The sequence below is a fragment of the Coregonus clupeaformis genome, chromosome 1 (assembly GCF_020615455.1).
Source record: "Coregonus clupeaformis isolate EN_2021a chromosome 1, ASM2061545v1, whole genome shotgun sequence".
Lineage (NCBI taxonomy): Eukaryota > Metazoa > Chordata > Actinopteri > Salmoniformes > Salmonidae > Coregonus > Coregonus clupeaformis.
The window spans coordinates 69820827-69837278 of NC_059192.1; the positions used below are offsets into that span (position 1 = coordinate 69820827).

Consider the following 16452-nt stretch of genomic DNA (forward strand, 5'->3'; position numbering starts at 1 on the left):
ACTAGCGTTAGTTTTGTTGTTTTTTGCACCTTGTTGACCTGCCTTGTACTTACCTCCGTTTGTTCTGTCCACAGTCATTCTCCCGGAACCTTCACCCAACCCCTGCCGTGCCATCAGTTCATCTGCCACTTCACCACCACCTACTCATCTCCGCCACCCGCTCTGTCTCCTGGACTATTCTGCATCTTTTATCTGTAAATAAACACTCTCATTCGTTCAACTCACCTTGTCCTGGTCTGCTTCTGGGTTTGGTCTTAGAGAACCGTGACACATATGGAATCATGTAGTAACCAAAAAAGTGTTAAAAAAATGAATATATTTTATATTTGAGATTTGCCAAATTACCACCCTTTGCCTTGATGACACCTTTGCACACTCTTGGCATTCTCTCAACCAGCTTCACCTGGAATGCTTTTCCAACAGTCTTGAAGGAGTTCCCACATATGCTGAGCACTTGTTCGCTGCTTTTCCTTCACTCTGCGGTCTGACTCATCCCAAACCATCTCAATTGGGTAGAGGTCGGGTGATTGTGGAGGCCAGGTCATCTGATGCAGCACTCCATCACTCTCCTTCTTGGTAAAATAGCCCTTACACAGCCTGGAGGTGTGTTGGGTCATTGTTCTGTTTAAAAACAAGTGATAGTCCCACTAAGCGCAAACCAGATGGGATGGCGTATCGCTGCAGAATGCTGTGGTAGCCATACTGATTAAGTGTGCCTTGAATTCTAAATAAATCACAGACAGTGTCACCAGCAAAGCACCCCCACACCATGTGTTATTTCATAGTTTTGATGTCTTCACTATTATTCTACAATGTAGAAAATAGTAAAAATAAAGAAAAACCCTTGAATGAGTAGGTGTGTCCAAACTTTTGACTGGTACTGTATATATACACTATATATACAAAAGTATGTGGACACTCCTTCAAATTAGTGAATTCGGCTATTTCAGCCACACCCGTAGCTGACAGGTGTATAATATCGAGCACACAGACATGCAATCTCTATAGACAAACATTGGCAGTAGAATGGCCTTACTGAAGAGCTCAGTGACTTTCTATGTGGCACCGTCATAGGATGCCACCTTTCAGTTCATCAAATTTCTGCCTTGCTAGAGCTGCCCCGGTCAACTGTTAGTGCTGTAATTGTGAAGTGGAAACGTCTAGGACTAACATCGGCTCATCCGCGAAGTGGTAGGCCGCTCAAGTTCACAGAACGGGACCGACAAGTGCTGAAGCTCATAGCGAGTAAAAATCTGTCCTTGGTTGCAACACTCACTACCGAGTTCCAAACTGCCTCTGGAAGCAATGTCAGCACAAGAACTGCTCATCGGGAGCTTCATGAAATGGGTTTCCATGGCCGAGCAGCCGCACACATGCCTAAGATCATCATGCACAATGCCAAGCATTGGCTGGAGTGGTGTAAAGCTCGCCACCATTGGCCTCTGGAGCAGTGGAAACGCGTTCTCTGGAATGATGATTCACGTTTTACCATCTGTCAGTCCGACAGACAAATCTGGGTTTGGCGGATGCCAGGAGAATGCTACATGCCCGAATGCATAGTGTCAACTGTAAAGTTTGGTGGAGGAGGAATAATGGTCTGGGGCTTTTTGTTCAAGGTTCGGGCTAGGCCCCATAGTTCCAGTGAAGAGAAATCTTAACGCTACAGCATACAATGACATTGTGCTTCCAACTTTGTGGCAACGGTTTGGGGAAGACCCTTTCCTGTTTCAGCATGACAATGCCCCCGTGCACAAAGCGAGGTCCATACAGAAATGATTTGTCGAGCTCTGTGTGGAAGAACTTGACTGGCTTGCACAGAGCCCTGACCTCAACTCCATTGAACACCTTTGGGATGAATTGCGAGCCAGGCCTAATTGCCCAACATCAGTGCTCGACCTCACTAATGCTCTTGTGGCTGAATGGAAGCAAGTCCCTGCAGCAATGTTCGAACATCTTGTGGAATCCTTCCCAGAAGAGTGGAGGCTGTTATAGCAGCAAAGGGGGGACCAACTCCATATTAATGCCTATGATGTTGGAATGAGATGTTCAGCCCCACATCACACACACACACTTACACACACACACATGCACCAACTGACACTCACAAGTGCCTGTTTGACTGTTTTTTTCATGCTTTTTTTCATATTATGTCTATCTCCGATAAGCTACCCAGGAAAGGGCAAAAAATAGCCCATATTAATATACATTGAGTATACAAAACATTGAGAACACCTGCTCTTTCCATGACATAGCACTGACTAGGTGAATCCAGTTGAAAGCTATGATCCTTTTTGATGTCACTTGTTAAATACACTTCAATCAGTGTAGATGAAGGCAAATGTGAATGTAGCCTTAGAAATAAGGTTAATGAAATCAATAACTTGCTAACATCAGATAATATTCATACACTGAGTGTACAAAACATTACGACTATGCCCCAATTAATTGAGGCTGTCCTGAGGGCAAAAGGGTGAAACTCAATATTATGAAGGTGTTCTTAATGTTTTGTACACTGTGTACATTGGCCATATCTGAGACTCACTTAGAGAATTCCTTTGAGGATACAGCATTAGCAATACAGGGATATAACATCTACAGAAGAGACAGGAATCCCTATGGGGGAGGTGTTGCCATATTCAGAGCCATATTCCTGTAAAGCTTAGAGATGATCTCATTTCTAATGTTGTTGAAGTGATGTGGTTGCAGGTTCACCTGCTTTTTTTTGGGGTGCTGCTATAGGCCACCAAGTGGTAACATTAATTATCTGGATAATATGTGTGCAATGCTTTATAATGTGTGTGGTGTTAACAGAGAGGTCTATTTTCTGGTTGACCTGGTTTTCATCAAGCTGTCCGGTCAAGAGGAAGTTGCTCACTGTAACCAGTGCCTGTAATCTGGTTCAGGTTATTAATCAACCTAGTAGGGTGTTTACAAACAGCACAGGAACTATATCATCCACGTGTTTCAAACACATTTTTACCAATGCTGCAGAACTCTGCTCTAAAGCTGTTTCCATACCGATTGGAAGTACTGACCGCAATATAGTGGCCATATCTAGAAAAGTCAAAGTTCCAAAGGCTGGGCCTAAAATAGTGTATAATATGTTGCTCTGATGTGTATGATGAGGAGCATTTATTAAATCGTTTCTTCCAGTTATTCATAAGCATGCACCTATTAAGAAACTGACTGTTAGAACTGTTAAGGTCCCGTGGATTGATGAGAAATTGAAAAGCTGTATGGTTCGAGAGGGACGAGGCAAAAGGAGTGGTGAATAAGTCTGGCTGATTGGCAAACTTACTGTAAATTGAAAAATAATGTGACTAAACTGAACAAAAAGAAGAATAAATTGTATTATGAAAACAAGATAAGTTATATAAAGCATGATGGAAAAAAGCTTTAGAATAGTTTAAATTACATTTTGGCCAGAAAGACTAATTCAACTTTCATTGAATCAGATGGCTCCACCTGGTATTGACAATTTAGATGGAAAGCTACTGTGGCTAGTGGTGACTATATTGCCACTCCTATTTGTTATGTCTTTAATCTGAGTCTGAAAAAGAAAAATGTCCTCAGACCTGGAGGGAAGCCAAAATCATTCCGCTACTCAAACATGGTAAAGCACCCTTTGATTACTGCAGACTCTTAGTAAACTTTTGGAGAAAATTGTGTTTGACCAGATACAATGCTAATTCTCTGTAAACAAATGAACAACAGACTTTCAACATGCTTATAGAGAAGGGCACTTAACATGTTCTGCACTGACACAAATGACTGATGATTGGTTGAGAAAAAGATTGTGGGAGCTGTATTGTTAGATTTCAGTGCAGCCTTTGATATTATTGACCATAACCTGTTATTGACAAAAACGTATGTATTATGGCTTTTTAACCTCTGCCATATCGTGGATTCAAAGCTATCTATCTAATAGAACACAGAACGTTTTCTTTAATGGAAGCTTCTCTAATGTTAAACATGTAACGTGTGGTGTACCGCAGGGGAGCTCTCTTTTAAATTTTTACTAATGATCTATCTGTCACGACTTCCTCCGAAGCTGCCTCCTCTCCTTGTTCGGGCAGGCTTCGGCGTTCGTCGTCACCGACCTTCTAGCCACTACCGCATCACATCTCATCATTCCATTTGTTTTGTCTTGTCTATTACACACACCTGGTTCATATCCCCTCATTAGTACAGGTATAAGTGTTCCCTCTGCCCCCTTGTCCTTGTGGGTGATTGTTTAATGTGAGGAGAGAGTAGCTCGGTTGAGCTATGTGTATTTTGTATTGCCGGGGTATATTTTCCCTGTGTGCCTCTTTTGTTCCAGTGTGCCTGTTTGAGCACTGGACTGTTTGACGCTATCCTGCGTAACTCTGTATTCCGGAATAAACTCTGTATTCTGTGATTTACCCTCCTGCGCCTGACTCCTTCGAATCACCCATCACACTATCACTATGTGCGCTTATGATTCAACATTATACACATCAGCAACCACAGCTAGTGAAATCACTGCAACCCTAAACAGAGTTGCAGTCAGTTTTAGAATGGGTGGCCAGTAATAAACTAGTCCTGAACATCTCTAAATCTAAAAGCATTGTATTTGGTACAAATAATTCCCTAAGTTCTAGACCTCAACTGAATCTGATATTGAATAATGTGGCTGTTGAGAAAATTGAGGAGACTAAATTACTTGGTGTTACCCTGGATTGTTAACTGTCATGGTGAAAAAATATATTGATTCAATGACTGTAAAGTTGGGGAGAGTTCTTTCTGTGATAAAGAGATACTCTGCTTTTTTGACACCACACTCCACAAAGCAAGTCCTGCAGGCTCTAGTTTTATCTTATCTTGATTATTGCCCAGTCATTTGGTCAGATATTGCAAAGAAGGACCAAGAAAAACTGCAGCTGGCCCAGAACAGAGCGGCACGTCTTGCTCTTCACTGTAATCAGAGGGCTAATATCAATACTATGCATGCCAGTCTCTCTTGGCTAAAAGTTCAGGAGCGACTGACTGCATTGCTTCTTTTTTTATAAGAAACAATGTGTTGAAAATGCTAAATTGTTTGCATAGTCAACACAGCACTGACACACACACTTACCCTACCAGACATGTCACCAGGGGTCTTTTCACAGTCCCCAAATCCAGAACGAATTCAAGGAAACATACAGTATTATATAGAGCCATGATTGTGTGGAACTGCCTTCCATCTCATATTGTTCAAGTGAACAGCAAACCTGGCTTAAAACCCACCAGATAAAGCAACACTTCACAGTACGCCTCTCCCTTATTTGACTTACATATTTTGTGTGTATGTACTGATAAATGCTACTGAATGTAAATGTAATATATGAAAATGTAAATGATAAATGAAGGCTTAGAATAATAGGTCTCTTGTCTTTTCTCTCTCAGTATTGAGTTAGAACAGAACCTTTTAGTTACATTTCTCTCGTTCAAAATGTATGTAGTTCTGTCCTTGAGCTGTTCTTGTCTATTAATGTTCTGTTTTATGTAACGTTTCATGTTTTCCAACAGCTAATGGGAATACTAATAAAATACAAAAAATGAACACTAAATCAATAAATTAATACTGGAAATTGTAAGTGTGCCAGATAATTATATATCCCATCAAAGTGTGCCACGGTTCAAAAAAGGTTGGGAACCACTGCCCTAATATGGACATCAAAATACCTAAATATATTGTTATACTGCGACCAAACTGGGACCTGTACTGAACGTCCTCTTATGGTCCCGAGGTAAACATAATATTTTAATGATCATAGAACATTCTCCAAAACCCTAAAAGGGACCTAATGGGAATGTCGCCTAAATAATATAATAATATGCCATTTAGCAGTCGCTTTTATCCAAAGCGACTTACAGTCATGCGTGCATAATTTTTTTTGTGTATGGGTGGTCCTGGGGATCGAACCCACTACCTTGGCGTTACAAGCGCCGTGCTCTACCAGCTGAGCTACAGAGGACTAAGGTCCTTAGGATGTCAGCTACAGTGAGGGAAAAAGTATTTGATCCCCTGCTGATATTGTACCTTTGCCCACTGACAAAGACATGATCAGTCTATAATTTTAATGGTAGGTTTATTTGAACAGTGAGACAGAATACCAACAAAAAAATCCAGAAAAAGACATGTCAAAAATGTTATAAATTGATTTGCATTTTATGAGGGAAATAAGTATTTGACCCCTCTGCAAAACATGACTTCGTACTTGCTGGCAAAACCCTTGTTGGCAATCAAAGAGGTCAGACGTTTCTTGAAGTTGGCCACCAGATTTGAACACATCTCAGGAGGGATTTTCTTCCACTCCTCTTTGCAGATCTTCTCCAAGTCATTAAGGTTTCAAGGCTGACGTTTGGCAACTCGTACCTTCAGCTCCCTCCACAGATTTTCTATGGGATTAAGGTCTGGAGACTGGCTAGGCCACTCCAGGACCTTAATGTGCTTCTTCTTGAGCCACTCCTTTGTTGCCTTGGCCGTGTGTTTTGGGTCATTGTCATGCTGGAATACCCATCCACGACCCATTTTCAATGCCCTGGCTGAGGGAAGGAGGTTCTCACCCAAGATTTGACAGTACATCGTCCATCGTCCCTTTGATGCGGTGAAGTTGTCCTGTCCCCTTAGGAGAAAAACACCCCCAAACCATAATGTTTCCACCTCCATGTTTGACGGTGGGGATGGTGTTCTTGGGGTCATAGGCAGCATTCCTCCGCCTCCAAACATGGCGAGTTGAATTGATGTGGTCGTCTGTAGCTCAGCTGGTAGAGCACGGCGCTTGTAATGCCAGGGTAGTGGGTTCGATCCCCTGGACCACCCATACACAAAAATGTATGCACGCATGACTGTAAGTCGCTTTGGATAAAAGCGTCTGCTAAATGGCATATTATTATGCCAAAGAGCTCGATTTTGGTCTCATCTGACCTCAACACTTTCACCCAGTTCTCCTCTGAATCATTCAGATGTTCATTGACAAACTTCAGACGGCCCTGTATATGTGCTTTCTTGAGCAGGGGGACCTTGCGAGCGCTGCAGGATTTCAGTCCTTCACGGCGTAGTGTGTTACCAATTGTCTTCTTGGTGACTATGGTCCCAGCTGCCTTGAGATCATTGACAAGATCCTCCCGTGTAGTTCTGGGCTGATTCCTCACCGTTCTCATGATCATTGCAACTACACGAGGTGAGATCTTGCATGGAGCCCCAGGCCAAGGGAGATTGACAGTTATTTTGTGTTTCTTCCATTTGCGAATAATCGCACCAACTGTTGTCACCTTCTCACCTAGCTGCTTGGCGATGGTCTTGTAGCCCATTCCAGCCTTGTGTAGGTCTACAATCTTGTCCCTGACATCCCTGGAGAGTTCTTGGTCTTGGCCATGGTGGAGAGTTTGGAATCTGATTGATTGATTGCTTCTGTGGACAGGTGTCTTTTATACAGGTAACAAGCTGAGATTAGGAGCACTCCCTTTAAGAGTGTGCTCCTAATCTCAGCTCGTTACCTGTATAAAAGACACCTGGGAGCCAGAAATCTTTCTGATTGAGAGAGGGTCAAATACTTATTTCCCTCAATAAAATGCAAATCAATTTATAAAATTTTTGACATGCATTTTTCTGGATTTTTTTGTTGTTATTCTGTCTCTCACTTTTCAAATAAACCTACCATTAAAATGATAGACTGATAATTTTTTTGTCAGTGGGCAAACGTACAAAATCAGCAGGGGATCAAATACTTTTTTTCCTCACTGTATGAGCCGACAAAATGAGAATACGAAGTGAAATTGACATGTCCCTTTCATGGCTCATATCTGTCGTTCATTCTGCTGCTAGTGGCAATGTCATATCAATGAGTACGTTTACATGCACAGTAATAATTCAATATTAAACTGATTTTGGCAGTAGGCAAATTATGCAATAGTCATGTAAACACCTTACTCTGCTTATGTTAATTGGCGTAAGGTCAAAATCAAATGAACCATACGCCAATTAAAACACCTGGTTTTCTGAGTAATCTTTAGAATTACTGCGTTCCAGTGGTGTATTTGATCTACGCCTCCATCTTTAGTGTGAGTGAAGTGAGTTCGGAACAATTGAATGTATGCATCTTAGAAGTAGTTTTCACATGTCCGAACTCAGAATCAAATTTGCTTCCCAAAAATACCATGGTCGCTGTGGTAGAACATTTATTTTGATTAGCGATTTTCTGCATTTATCAGAGTGCCATCAGTTAGCCTTATTTCAGATGTGTCCATATAAACAAGATTATTAGGGAAATCGTTCTTTTTGCAGAGCATGTAAATGTTTTAATCAAACTATTATATTCACAATAATCGCATTATTGTGTGCATGTATCCATACTCACTGAGTGTCAGTTTGAAGGACCTACATGTAACATTTTAGCCATAAATTTGATTTCGTCATGGCGTTTTGAAGGACACTGCTTAGAAATGCCCAGAATTGCTTGCTACTGCTTCTTACCTTATCATAATCTTAGCATCAGTTACAAGGAATACGATTTGTATTGCTGACATTTTTGCTATTGTTGTCTACCTTCTGAATGAGAACCAATCCTAATTCAGGAAGTTGTACACACAACAACAGACTGGCCATAGAGTTGCAAAATGCTCATTTGCTTAAAAAAAAAAAAAAATGTGCAGAGTTGCGCGGCATTCTAAGTATGTTTTACTCACATGAATTTCTATTCCTTTGCAACTACTGGTATGTATCTGAAATGTGATGCTAGTTGCAGGTGGAAATGTAACATGTTACATGTAGAATATGTAACATAATATGTAACATAATGAAACAATACAATCTCAAAATACATAAAAACACAAAGGCTTAACACCCAGTTCAAAGATTATAGAGTAATATTATGTATTAGGCTATTGTCACCAAATATTATTGTCCCTAATTTATTCAAAGTGTCTTGTTGTAGCCTATTGTTACATTAATGGAAATTATATGTGTATTTGACTAAGATCTGTGCATACGTACCTACTGGTAAGCCGAAAATACCTAACTTTGGCATTGCTCAGGGTTTTTAGATGGTTGTGCGTGTTTTTGTGAGAGGAAAATGTCTCCCCTGATGTTAAATGGTTTCTCTGCCCCTCTTACCAGTGGTCACATCGTGGTTGATACCAGCTACTGAAATCTCTGCGTTGCCGATTGGGTTGTTGTTGTTATCATACACCATTCCTTTGATCCCATGATGCACCTGGAGAGGGCGGAAGGACAGTTTACTGAACCCCCCCCAATAGGGCAAGAAAACAAACCTTTGCTTTTATAATACTACACCTTAGCGCTGGGCGATATGGACTAAAAGTCATATCACAATACAATAAATGTAACCATTTTGCTCGATTACAATAAATACAACAACATAAAGTGCATTCGGAAAGTATTCAGACCCCTTCCCTTTTTCCACATTTGTTACGTTACAGCCTTATTCTAAAATGTATTAAATTAAAAATTTCCTCAGCAATCTACACACAATACCCAATAATCACAAAGCGAAAACTGGTTTTTAGATGTTTTTGCAAATTTATTAGACATAAAAAACAGAAATACCTTATTTACATAAGTATTCAGACCCTTTGCTATGAGACTCAAAACTGAGCTCAGGTGCATCCTGTTTCCATTTGTCATCCTTGAGATGTTTCTACAACTTGATTGGAGTCCTCCATCATTCTTAAATGGAAGAAGTTTGGAACCACCAAGACTTTTCCTAGAGCTGGCCGCCCGGCCAAACTGAGCAATCGGGGGAGAAGGGCCTTGGTCAGGGAGGTGACCAAGAACCCGATGGTCACTCTGACAGAGCTCCTGAGTTCCTCTGTGGCGATGGGAGAACCTTCCAGAAGGACAACCATCTCTGCAGCACTCCACCAATCAGGCCTTTATGGTAGAGTGGCCAGACGGAAGCCACTCCTCAGTAAAAGGCACACGACAGCCCGCTTGGAGTTTGCCAAAAGGCACCTAAAGGACTCTCAGACCATGAGAAACAAGATTCTCTGGTCTGATGAAACCAAGATTGAACTCTTTGGCCTGAATGTCAAGTGTCATCTCTGGATGAAACCTGGCACCATCCCTACAGGGAAGCATAGTGGTGGCAGCATCATGCTGTGGGGATGTTTTTCAGCGGCAGGGACTGGGAGACTAGTCAGGATCGAGGGAAAGATGAATTGAGCAAAGTACATAGAGATCCTTGATGAAAACCTGCTCCAGAGTGCTCAGGACCTCAGACTGTGGCGAAGGTTCACCTTCCAACAGGACAACGCAGTAGTGGCTTCGGGACAAGTCTCTGAATGTCCTTGAATGGCCCAGCCAGAGCCCGGACTTGAACCCAATCGAACATCTCTGGAGAGACCTGGAAATATTTGTGCACTCCCCATCCAACCTGACAGAGCTTTAGAGGATCTGCAGAGAAGAATGGGAGAAACACCCCAAATACAGGTGTGCCAAGCTTGTAGCAACATACCCAAGAAGACTTGAGGCTGTAATCGCTGCCAAAGGTGCTTCAACAAAGTACTGAGTAAAGGGTCTGAATATTTTATGTAAATGTAATATTTCAGTTTATTGGTTTTATAAATTTGCAAAATATTCCAAAAACAATTTTTTTGCTTTGTCATTATGGGGTATTGTGTGTAGATTGATGATGGGGGGAAAAAATAACAATTTAATCCATTTTAGAATAAGGCTGTAACATAACAAAATGTGGAAAAGTCAAGGGGTCTGAATACTTTCCGAGTTCACTGTATATATAGTTTTATGCACAGTTACTTTCCATTAGTGTCAGGGCTCTAAACAATATTTTTCCAGCGCTAAGTAAGGAAACTGAGATGGTATCATTCAAGAAAAAAGGTATCTATTTCATCTAACACATTCTTGGAATGCTCAATTTATATTTTGATGTGCAACTTGTTAAAATAGGATCCAGAATTATCCAATTTATTTTTGGCACAGATGTGTGACGAGTACTGAGGAGACAAAGAGGCAGGACACAGACGCAGGAATCAACAACGTAAATGTTTACTTAACACTGAGCAAGAGAACAACAAAGAGCGAGTACACGACATGACACAAACAATCACACACAACACAACACTGAACAGTCCAGGGCTATATAGGGGTGGTGATGAGATGATGAGGTGCAGGTGCGCTGGAGGTGATTAGGGTGCGTTGGGTTTCCATTCCGGTGTTGCCGAGGTGGTGCGCTCAGACTGGTGGCTCAGTAGACCGGCGAATCAGAGCGCCAGAGGGGAGCAACGGGAGGAGACGTGACACACCCCTGGATGCGCGGCTCCCGCCGCAGGACGTCTCCAGCCCTGGGGCCAAATCCTCTCCTCAGGACCATACCCCTCCCAGTCCACCAGGTAACAGAGTCGTCCCCCACAGAACCTGGAGTCCAGCAGGTCCCTCACCGCATGCGCCGGACTCCCGTCAATGTCCAGGGGCGGGAGGGGTGTACCCAGGGGGACGGCATCCGCCAGAGGACCAGGAACTTCCGGCCTGAGGAGAGACACATGAAAAGTGGGTGAGACACGGTAGTGAGGGGGAAGGAGCAGCCGGTACGATACCTAATTTATCCGCCGGAGGACCTTAAACGGCCCCACAAACCGGGGGCTCAGTTTCTTGCAGGGCAGGCAGAGAGGGAGGTTTTTAGTGGACAGCCAGACACGATCACCAGGCTGGAATATGGGGGCCTCACTGTGGTGGCGGTCGGCTTGGTCCTTCTGCTGACGAATGGCCCTCTGGAGATGGACGGCGTACCAAACCTGTCTGGCCCTGCGGAACCACTCGTCGAGAGTGGGCGCATCGGTCTGGCTGGGTTTCCAAGGGGCCAGGGCCGGCTGGTACCCCAGGATGCACTGGAAGGGAGTGAGCCCCGTGGAGGAGTGAACGAGGGAGTTCTGGGCATATTCTGCCCAGGAAAGAAACCTCGCCCACTCACCCTGCCGGTCCTGACAGTGGCAACGAAGAAACTTCCCCAGCTCCTGGTTCATGCGCTCCACCTGCCCATTTGACTGAGGCCTATACCCGGAAGTGAGGCTGGCCGTGGCCCTGATCTTCTCCAGGAAAGCCTTCCACACTCGGGAGGTGAATTGGGGGCCACGGTTCGAGACGATGTAATCCGGAAGTCCATAATGCCGGAAGACCTGTTGGAACTGGACCTAAGCGACCTGGAGAGCAGAAGGAAGACCAGTTAGTTGGAGAACCAATCTACGACCACCAGGACTGTGGTGAAGCCGTCCGAACGTGGGAGGTTGGTGACAAAGTATATGGACAGGTGTGACCAGGGTCGCTGAAGCACTGGGAGAGGAACTAGTTTGCCTGCTGGGGCGTTCCGAGATGTCTTCGTTTGGGCACATATGGAACAGGAGTTGATATAGCAGGAGACATCAGTAGCCAAGGTGGCCACCAGTATTTTTGTGAGAGAGAATGTAGGGTGTGCGTAACACCGGAGTGCCCTGCCGTAAAAGGTGGTGTGCGCCCAGATCAGCAGGCGGTCACGGACCCTGGTGGGTACATACACGCGCCCAGGAGGGGCGTTGGCAGGCGCTGGGTCCTCCTGAGCCGCCAGGCGGATGTCTTCGTCCACATCCCAAACGACAGGTGCCACGATGTGAGACGGAGGCAGGATAGGACCCCCCAGATCCTTCCTTTCTCCAGTATGGTGCATCCTGGAGAGTGCATCAGCTTTCACATTCTGGGATCCTGGGCGGTAGGACAGAATAAACTGAAAGCAAGTAAGAAATTGGGACCACCTGGCTTGACGAGAGTTCATCCGTATGTGCTCCAAATTCCAGTGGTCAGTGAGAATCCGGAATGGATGGACTGCGCCCTCCAGCCAGTGTCTCCATTCCTCCAGAGTGAGGACCACCGCCAACAGCTCCCTGTCTCCAACTCCATAGTTGCTCTCTGCGGGGGTAAGCTTTTTAGAGAAAAAGGGACAGGGATACATTTTCTCTGGCTGACCTTGCCGCTGGGAGAGGGCCCCACCCTTGCCCTCTTCAGATGCGTCCACCTCCAGGATGAAAGGACGAGCTGGATCTGGGTGTTTTAGGAGGGGCGTTGTGGTGAACCTCTCCTTCAGCCTCTTGAAGGCAACGTCAGCCGCAGGGTTCCAGGCCAGCTTCTGAGGCCCACCCTTAAGGAGAGAGGTGAGCAGGGTGGCTATGGAGCTGAAGGACCTGATGAAACGCTGATAGAAATGTGCAAAGCCCAGGAAGCTCTGTAGGCCCTTGATGGTGGTGGGCACTGGCCATGACCTGACGCCGTCCGTCTTCGCTCTTTCCATGAACACCCCCTGAGGACTGATCCTGTATCCCAGGAAGGATATGGCCTGTTGGTTGTATTCACATTTCTCCCCCTTCACCAAAAGGCTGTGTTCCCGGAGGCGGAGTAGGACTGCTTGGACGTCCCTGACGTGCTCCTCGAACGTAGCTGAGTAGATCAGGATATCGTCGATGTACACCACCACCTGTATACTCAGCATGTCTCGGAACACGTCATTGACAAAGGACTGGAACACGGAAGGTGTGTTGGTGAGGCCATAGGGCATGACGCAGTATTCATAGTGGCCTGAGGTAGTGCGCAATGCCATCTTCCACTCGTCTCCTTCCCGGATTCGGATCAGGTTGTAGGCACTCCTCAGGTCCAACAAGTACCGGGCCCCTCACAGCTGCTCGATGGCCGACGGAACCAGAGGGAGGGGGTACCGGTACTTGGTGGGGACTGCGTTCAGCCCCCGGTAGTCAATGCACGGCCTCAGTCCTCCGTCTTTTTTGGCTACGAAGAAGAAGCTGGAAGAGGCAGGAGAGGTAGAGCATCTGATGAACCCCTGTTTCAGGGTCTCCGCCACATACTTCTCCATGGCCTCAGTCTCCGCTATGGAGATGGAGTAAATGCAACTCTTCGGGGGGTCAATGGCGCAGTCCCAGGGCCTGTGAGGAGGGAGACACTTAGCCTTGGAGGCAGAGAAGACCTCGGAGAGATCTGCATACTCACATGGAATGTTGGGCTGGAGGGCGGACTCCGGACTCTCCACTGACGTGGAACAACAAACCACCGGCAGGCAGGTCCTCCGGCATGAGGGGGACCAGGCTGTGATCCTCCTGGTGATCCAAATGATGGTGGGGTTGTGTAGTCTGAGCCAGGGCAATCCCAAGACAATCCGGTGAAGGGGTGACATGACGATGTGGAAGGACAGCTCCTCGTGGTGCTCCGGTAATGTGGGAATGGTGATGGTGATGGGGAGAGTGACGTGCATAATGGTGCCTGATCCAAGTGGTTTATTGTACAGCAAGGTGACGTGTAGTGGAGAAAGCAGTGGCACAGTGGGCAACCCACATTCAGAGACCAGCTCCCTATCGATAAGGTTCCCCGCTGATCCGGAATCTATCCTTGCCGTGGAAAGCAAAGAGAAGGAAGAACCATTCACTGCTAGGGTAACTTAAAACAATGGTTTGGTGACAGGTGATGGCAGAACACTCACGGAGTGGCAACGGGAGTCATACCGCATAGATAGGGAGCCGCCAGGAGATCTGTGGTCTGTGGTGCTGTAGGGGGTGCTGCCCACCTCCATGGGTGAGGGTATTAAGGTCCATCTCGTCATCCCGACATGCGAGTTCCGTCGTGATGTCCTCCCATAAGCCTCTCCTGAAGGCCGTGCGCAGAGCACGCTCATTCCAGCCGGAAGATGCCGCCACCGTGCGAAAGCTCAGGGAGTACTCGAAGGCAGCCCCCTGTTGTAGCCGGAGGAGACGCTCACCCCTGTCCTTTCCCTCCGTGGGATGATCGAACACCGCCCTGAACCGAGCGAGGAAGGTGGAGTAGGGAAGCGCCGCGGCCTCACCTCCTTCCCAGACTGCCGTGGCCCAATCCAGCGCCTTTCCCTTCAGTAGCAAAATCACCAGCACTATCCTGGCTTGGTCCGATGGAGATGCCCCACGCTAATGCACCAGATACAGTGAGACCTGTAGCAGGAAGCCTCTACATTTCGTCGTTTTCCCGTCATAGCGCTCCGGCAGGGCGAGGGGTCCGTCAGACGTTGGTGATAGCACGGGAGGAAGGGGACTGGGTGCACTCGCCGCTCCCTGAGGTGGAACCGGAGCGATGGTCAGTTTGTGCAGCGTTTGGAGCACTTCCTGCATGGCGGCGTTCACCTAGGCAATCTGCTGCTGGTGCTGGTCGAGGCGCTGGTAAACTCCAGGAGGATTACCTGCTGCATCCATCTTTGTGATAGGTGTGTAATTCTGTGACGAGTACTGAGGATACGAAGAGGCAGGACGCAAACGCAGGAATCAACACTGTAAAGGTTTACTTAACACTGAGCAAGAGAACAACAAAGAGCGAGTACACGACATGACAAACAATCACACACAATACAACACTGAACAGTCCAGGGCTATATATGGGTGGTGATGAGATGATGAGGTGCAGGTGCACTGGAGGTGATTAGGGTGCGTTGGGTTTCCATTCCGGTGTTGCTGAGGTGGTGCGCTCAGACCGGTGGCTCAGTAGACCGGTGAATCAGAGTGCAGGAGGGGAGCAACGGGAGGAGACATGACAAGATGTGCAAATTGGCCTAGGCCTATGCTACATAATTCACCACCTGAGTAAGTGGGAACTCAAAACACTTAACTAGATAGCTAACTCTAAATATGATATTGTTGCTAGATAGCCATGTAAATTATACATTTTATTAGTAAATGTAATAGCCTAGGCTACTTGATGTATTCACTGCAAATCAACCATACTACATAGCCTACTCCGATTGTGAAGTGGTTTTGCTCAATATTGAGAGTTGAGAAATAAATGATATACTCACAGAAAGCTGATACTCTCCTCTCTTTAACTCTCCCGTTGTCCTAGGGTCAAAATGACCTGCCACTGTGTTGAACCAACTTTATTTAATTTTTATATTTTTGGGATCATTTGTGAGAAGGAGGCAGTGATACTTTCTTTAAAGTCTCACTGCCTCCTTCTCACAAATGATCCCAAAAATATAAAAATTAAATAAAGTTGGTTCAACACAGTGGCGGGTCATTTTGACCCTAGGACAACGGGAGGGCTAACAATAACATCAGCAGTTGCTTTAAAACTGTTTTTCCAGCAATTGCATTTTGAAATGCGCAATGGTCATATGCTTGTGCCTATCAGAATGCATCTCTCCTTCTGTGCTCACATGGACAGGAAGAGGAAATGTGAGTAGCTCGGTCACACATCAGCCAGCAGCAAGACAGGGACTGGCAGATACTTTCATAGCAGGAATCAATATAATGCACATTACTGTTGACCAAAGCATAGTTTTAGAACAATCAAATCTGCAGGAACGTTGTTTAGCATAATCACCAAAAATTACTGACCTAACCAAAATTGCTTAGGTAAGAGGAAGGTAATGTCGGTCATTTTCTGTTTATTGTCCCAGCTCCACTACACCTCCACTACAC

The 16452-nt window shown here is 45.4% G+C and overlaps 1 protein-coding gene across 2 annotated transcripts in view; it reads right to left on the reverse strand.

The window, feature by feature from the left end:
* The window catches only part of cpn1 (carboxypeptidase N, polypeptide 1), a 201048-nt gene that overhangs the window by 20138 nt on the left and 164458 nt on the right, over positions 1–16452 (reverse strand). For both annotated transcript variants that reach the window (XM_041883959.2, XM_041883952.2), the window contains one exon: positions 9119–9218. In XM_041883959.2, coding sequence (XP_041739893.1) covers positions 9119–9218 — 100 coding nt within the window. The remainder of the gene's footprint in view (positions 1–9118; positions 9219–16452) is intronic.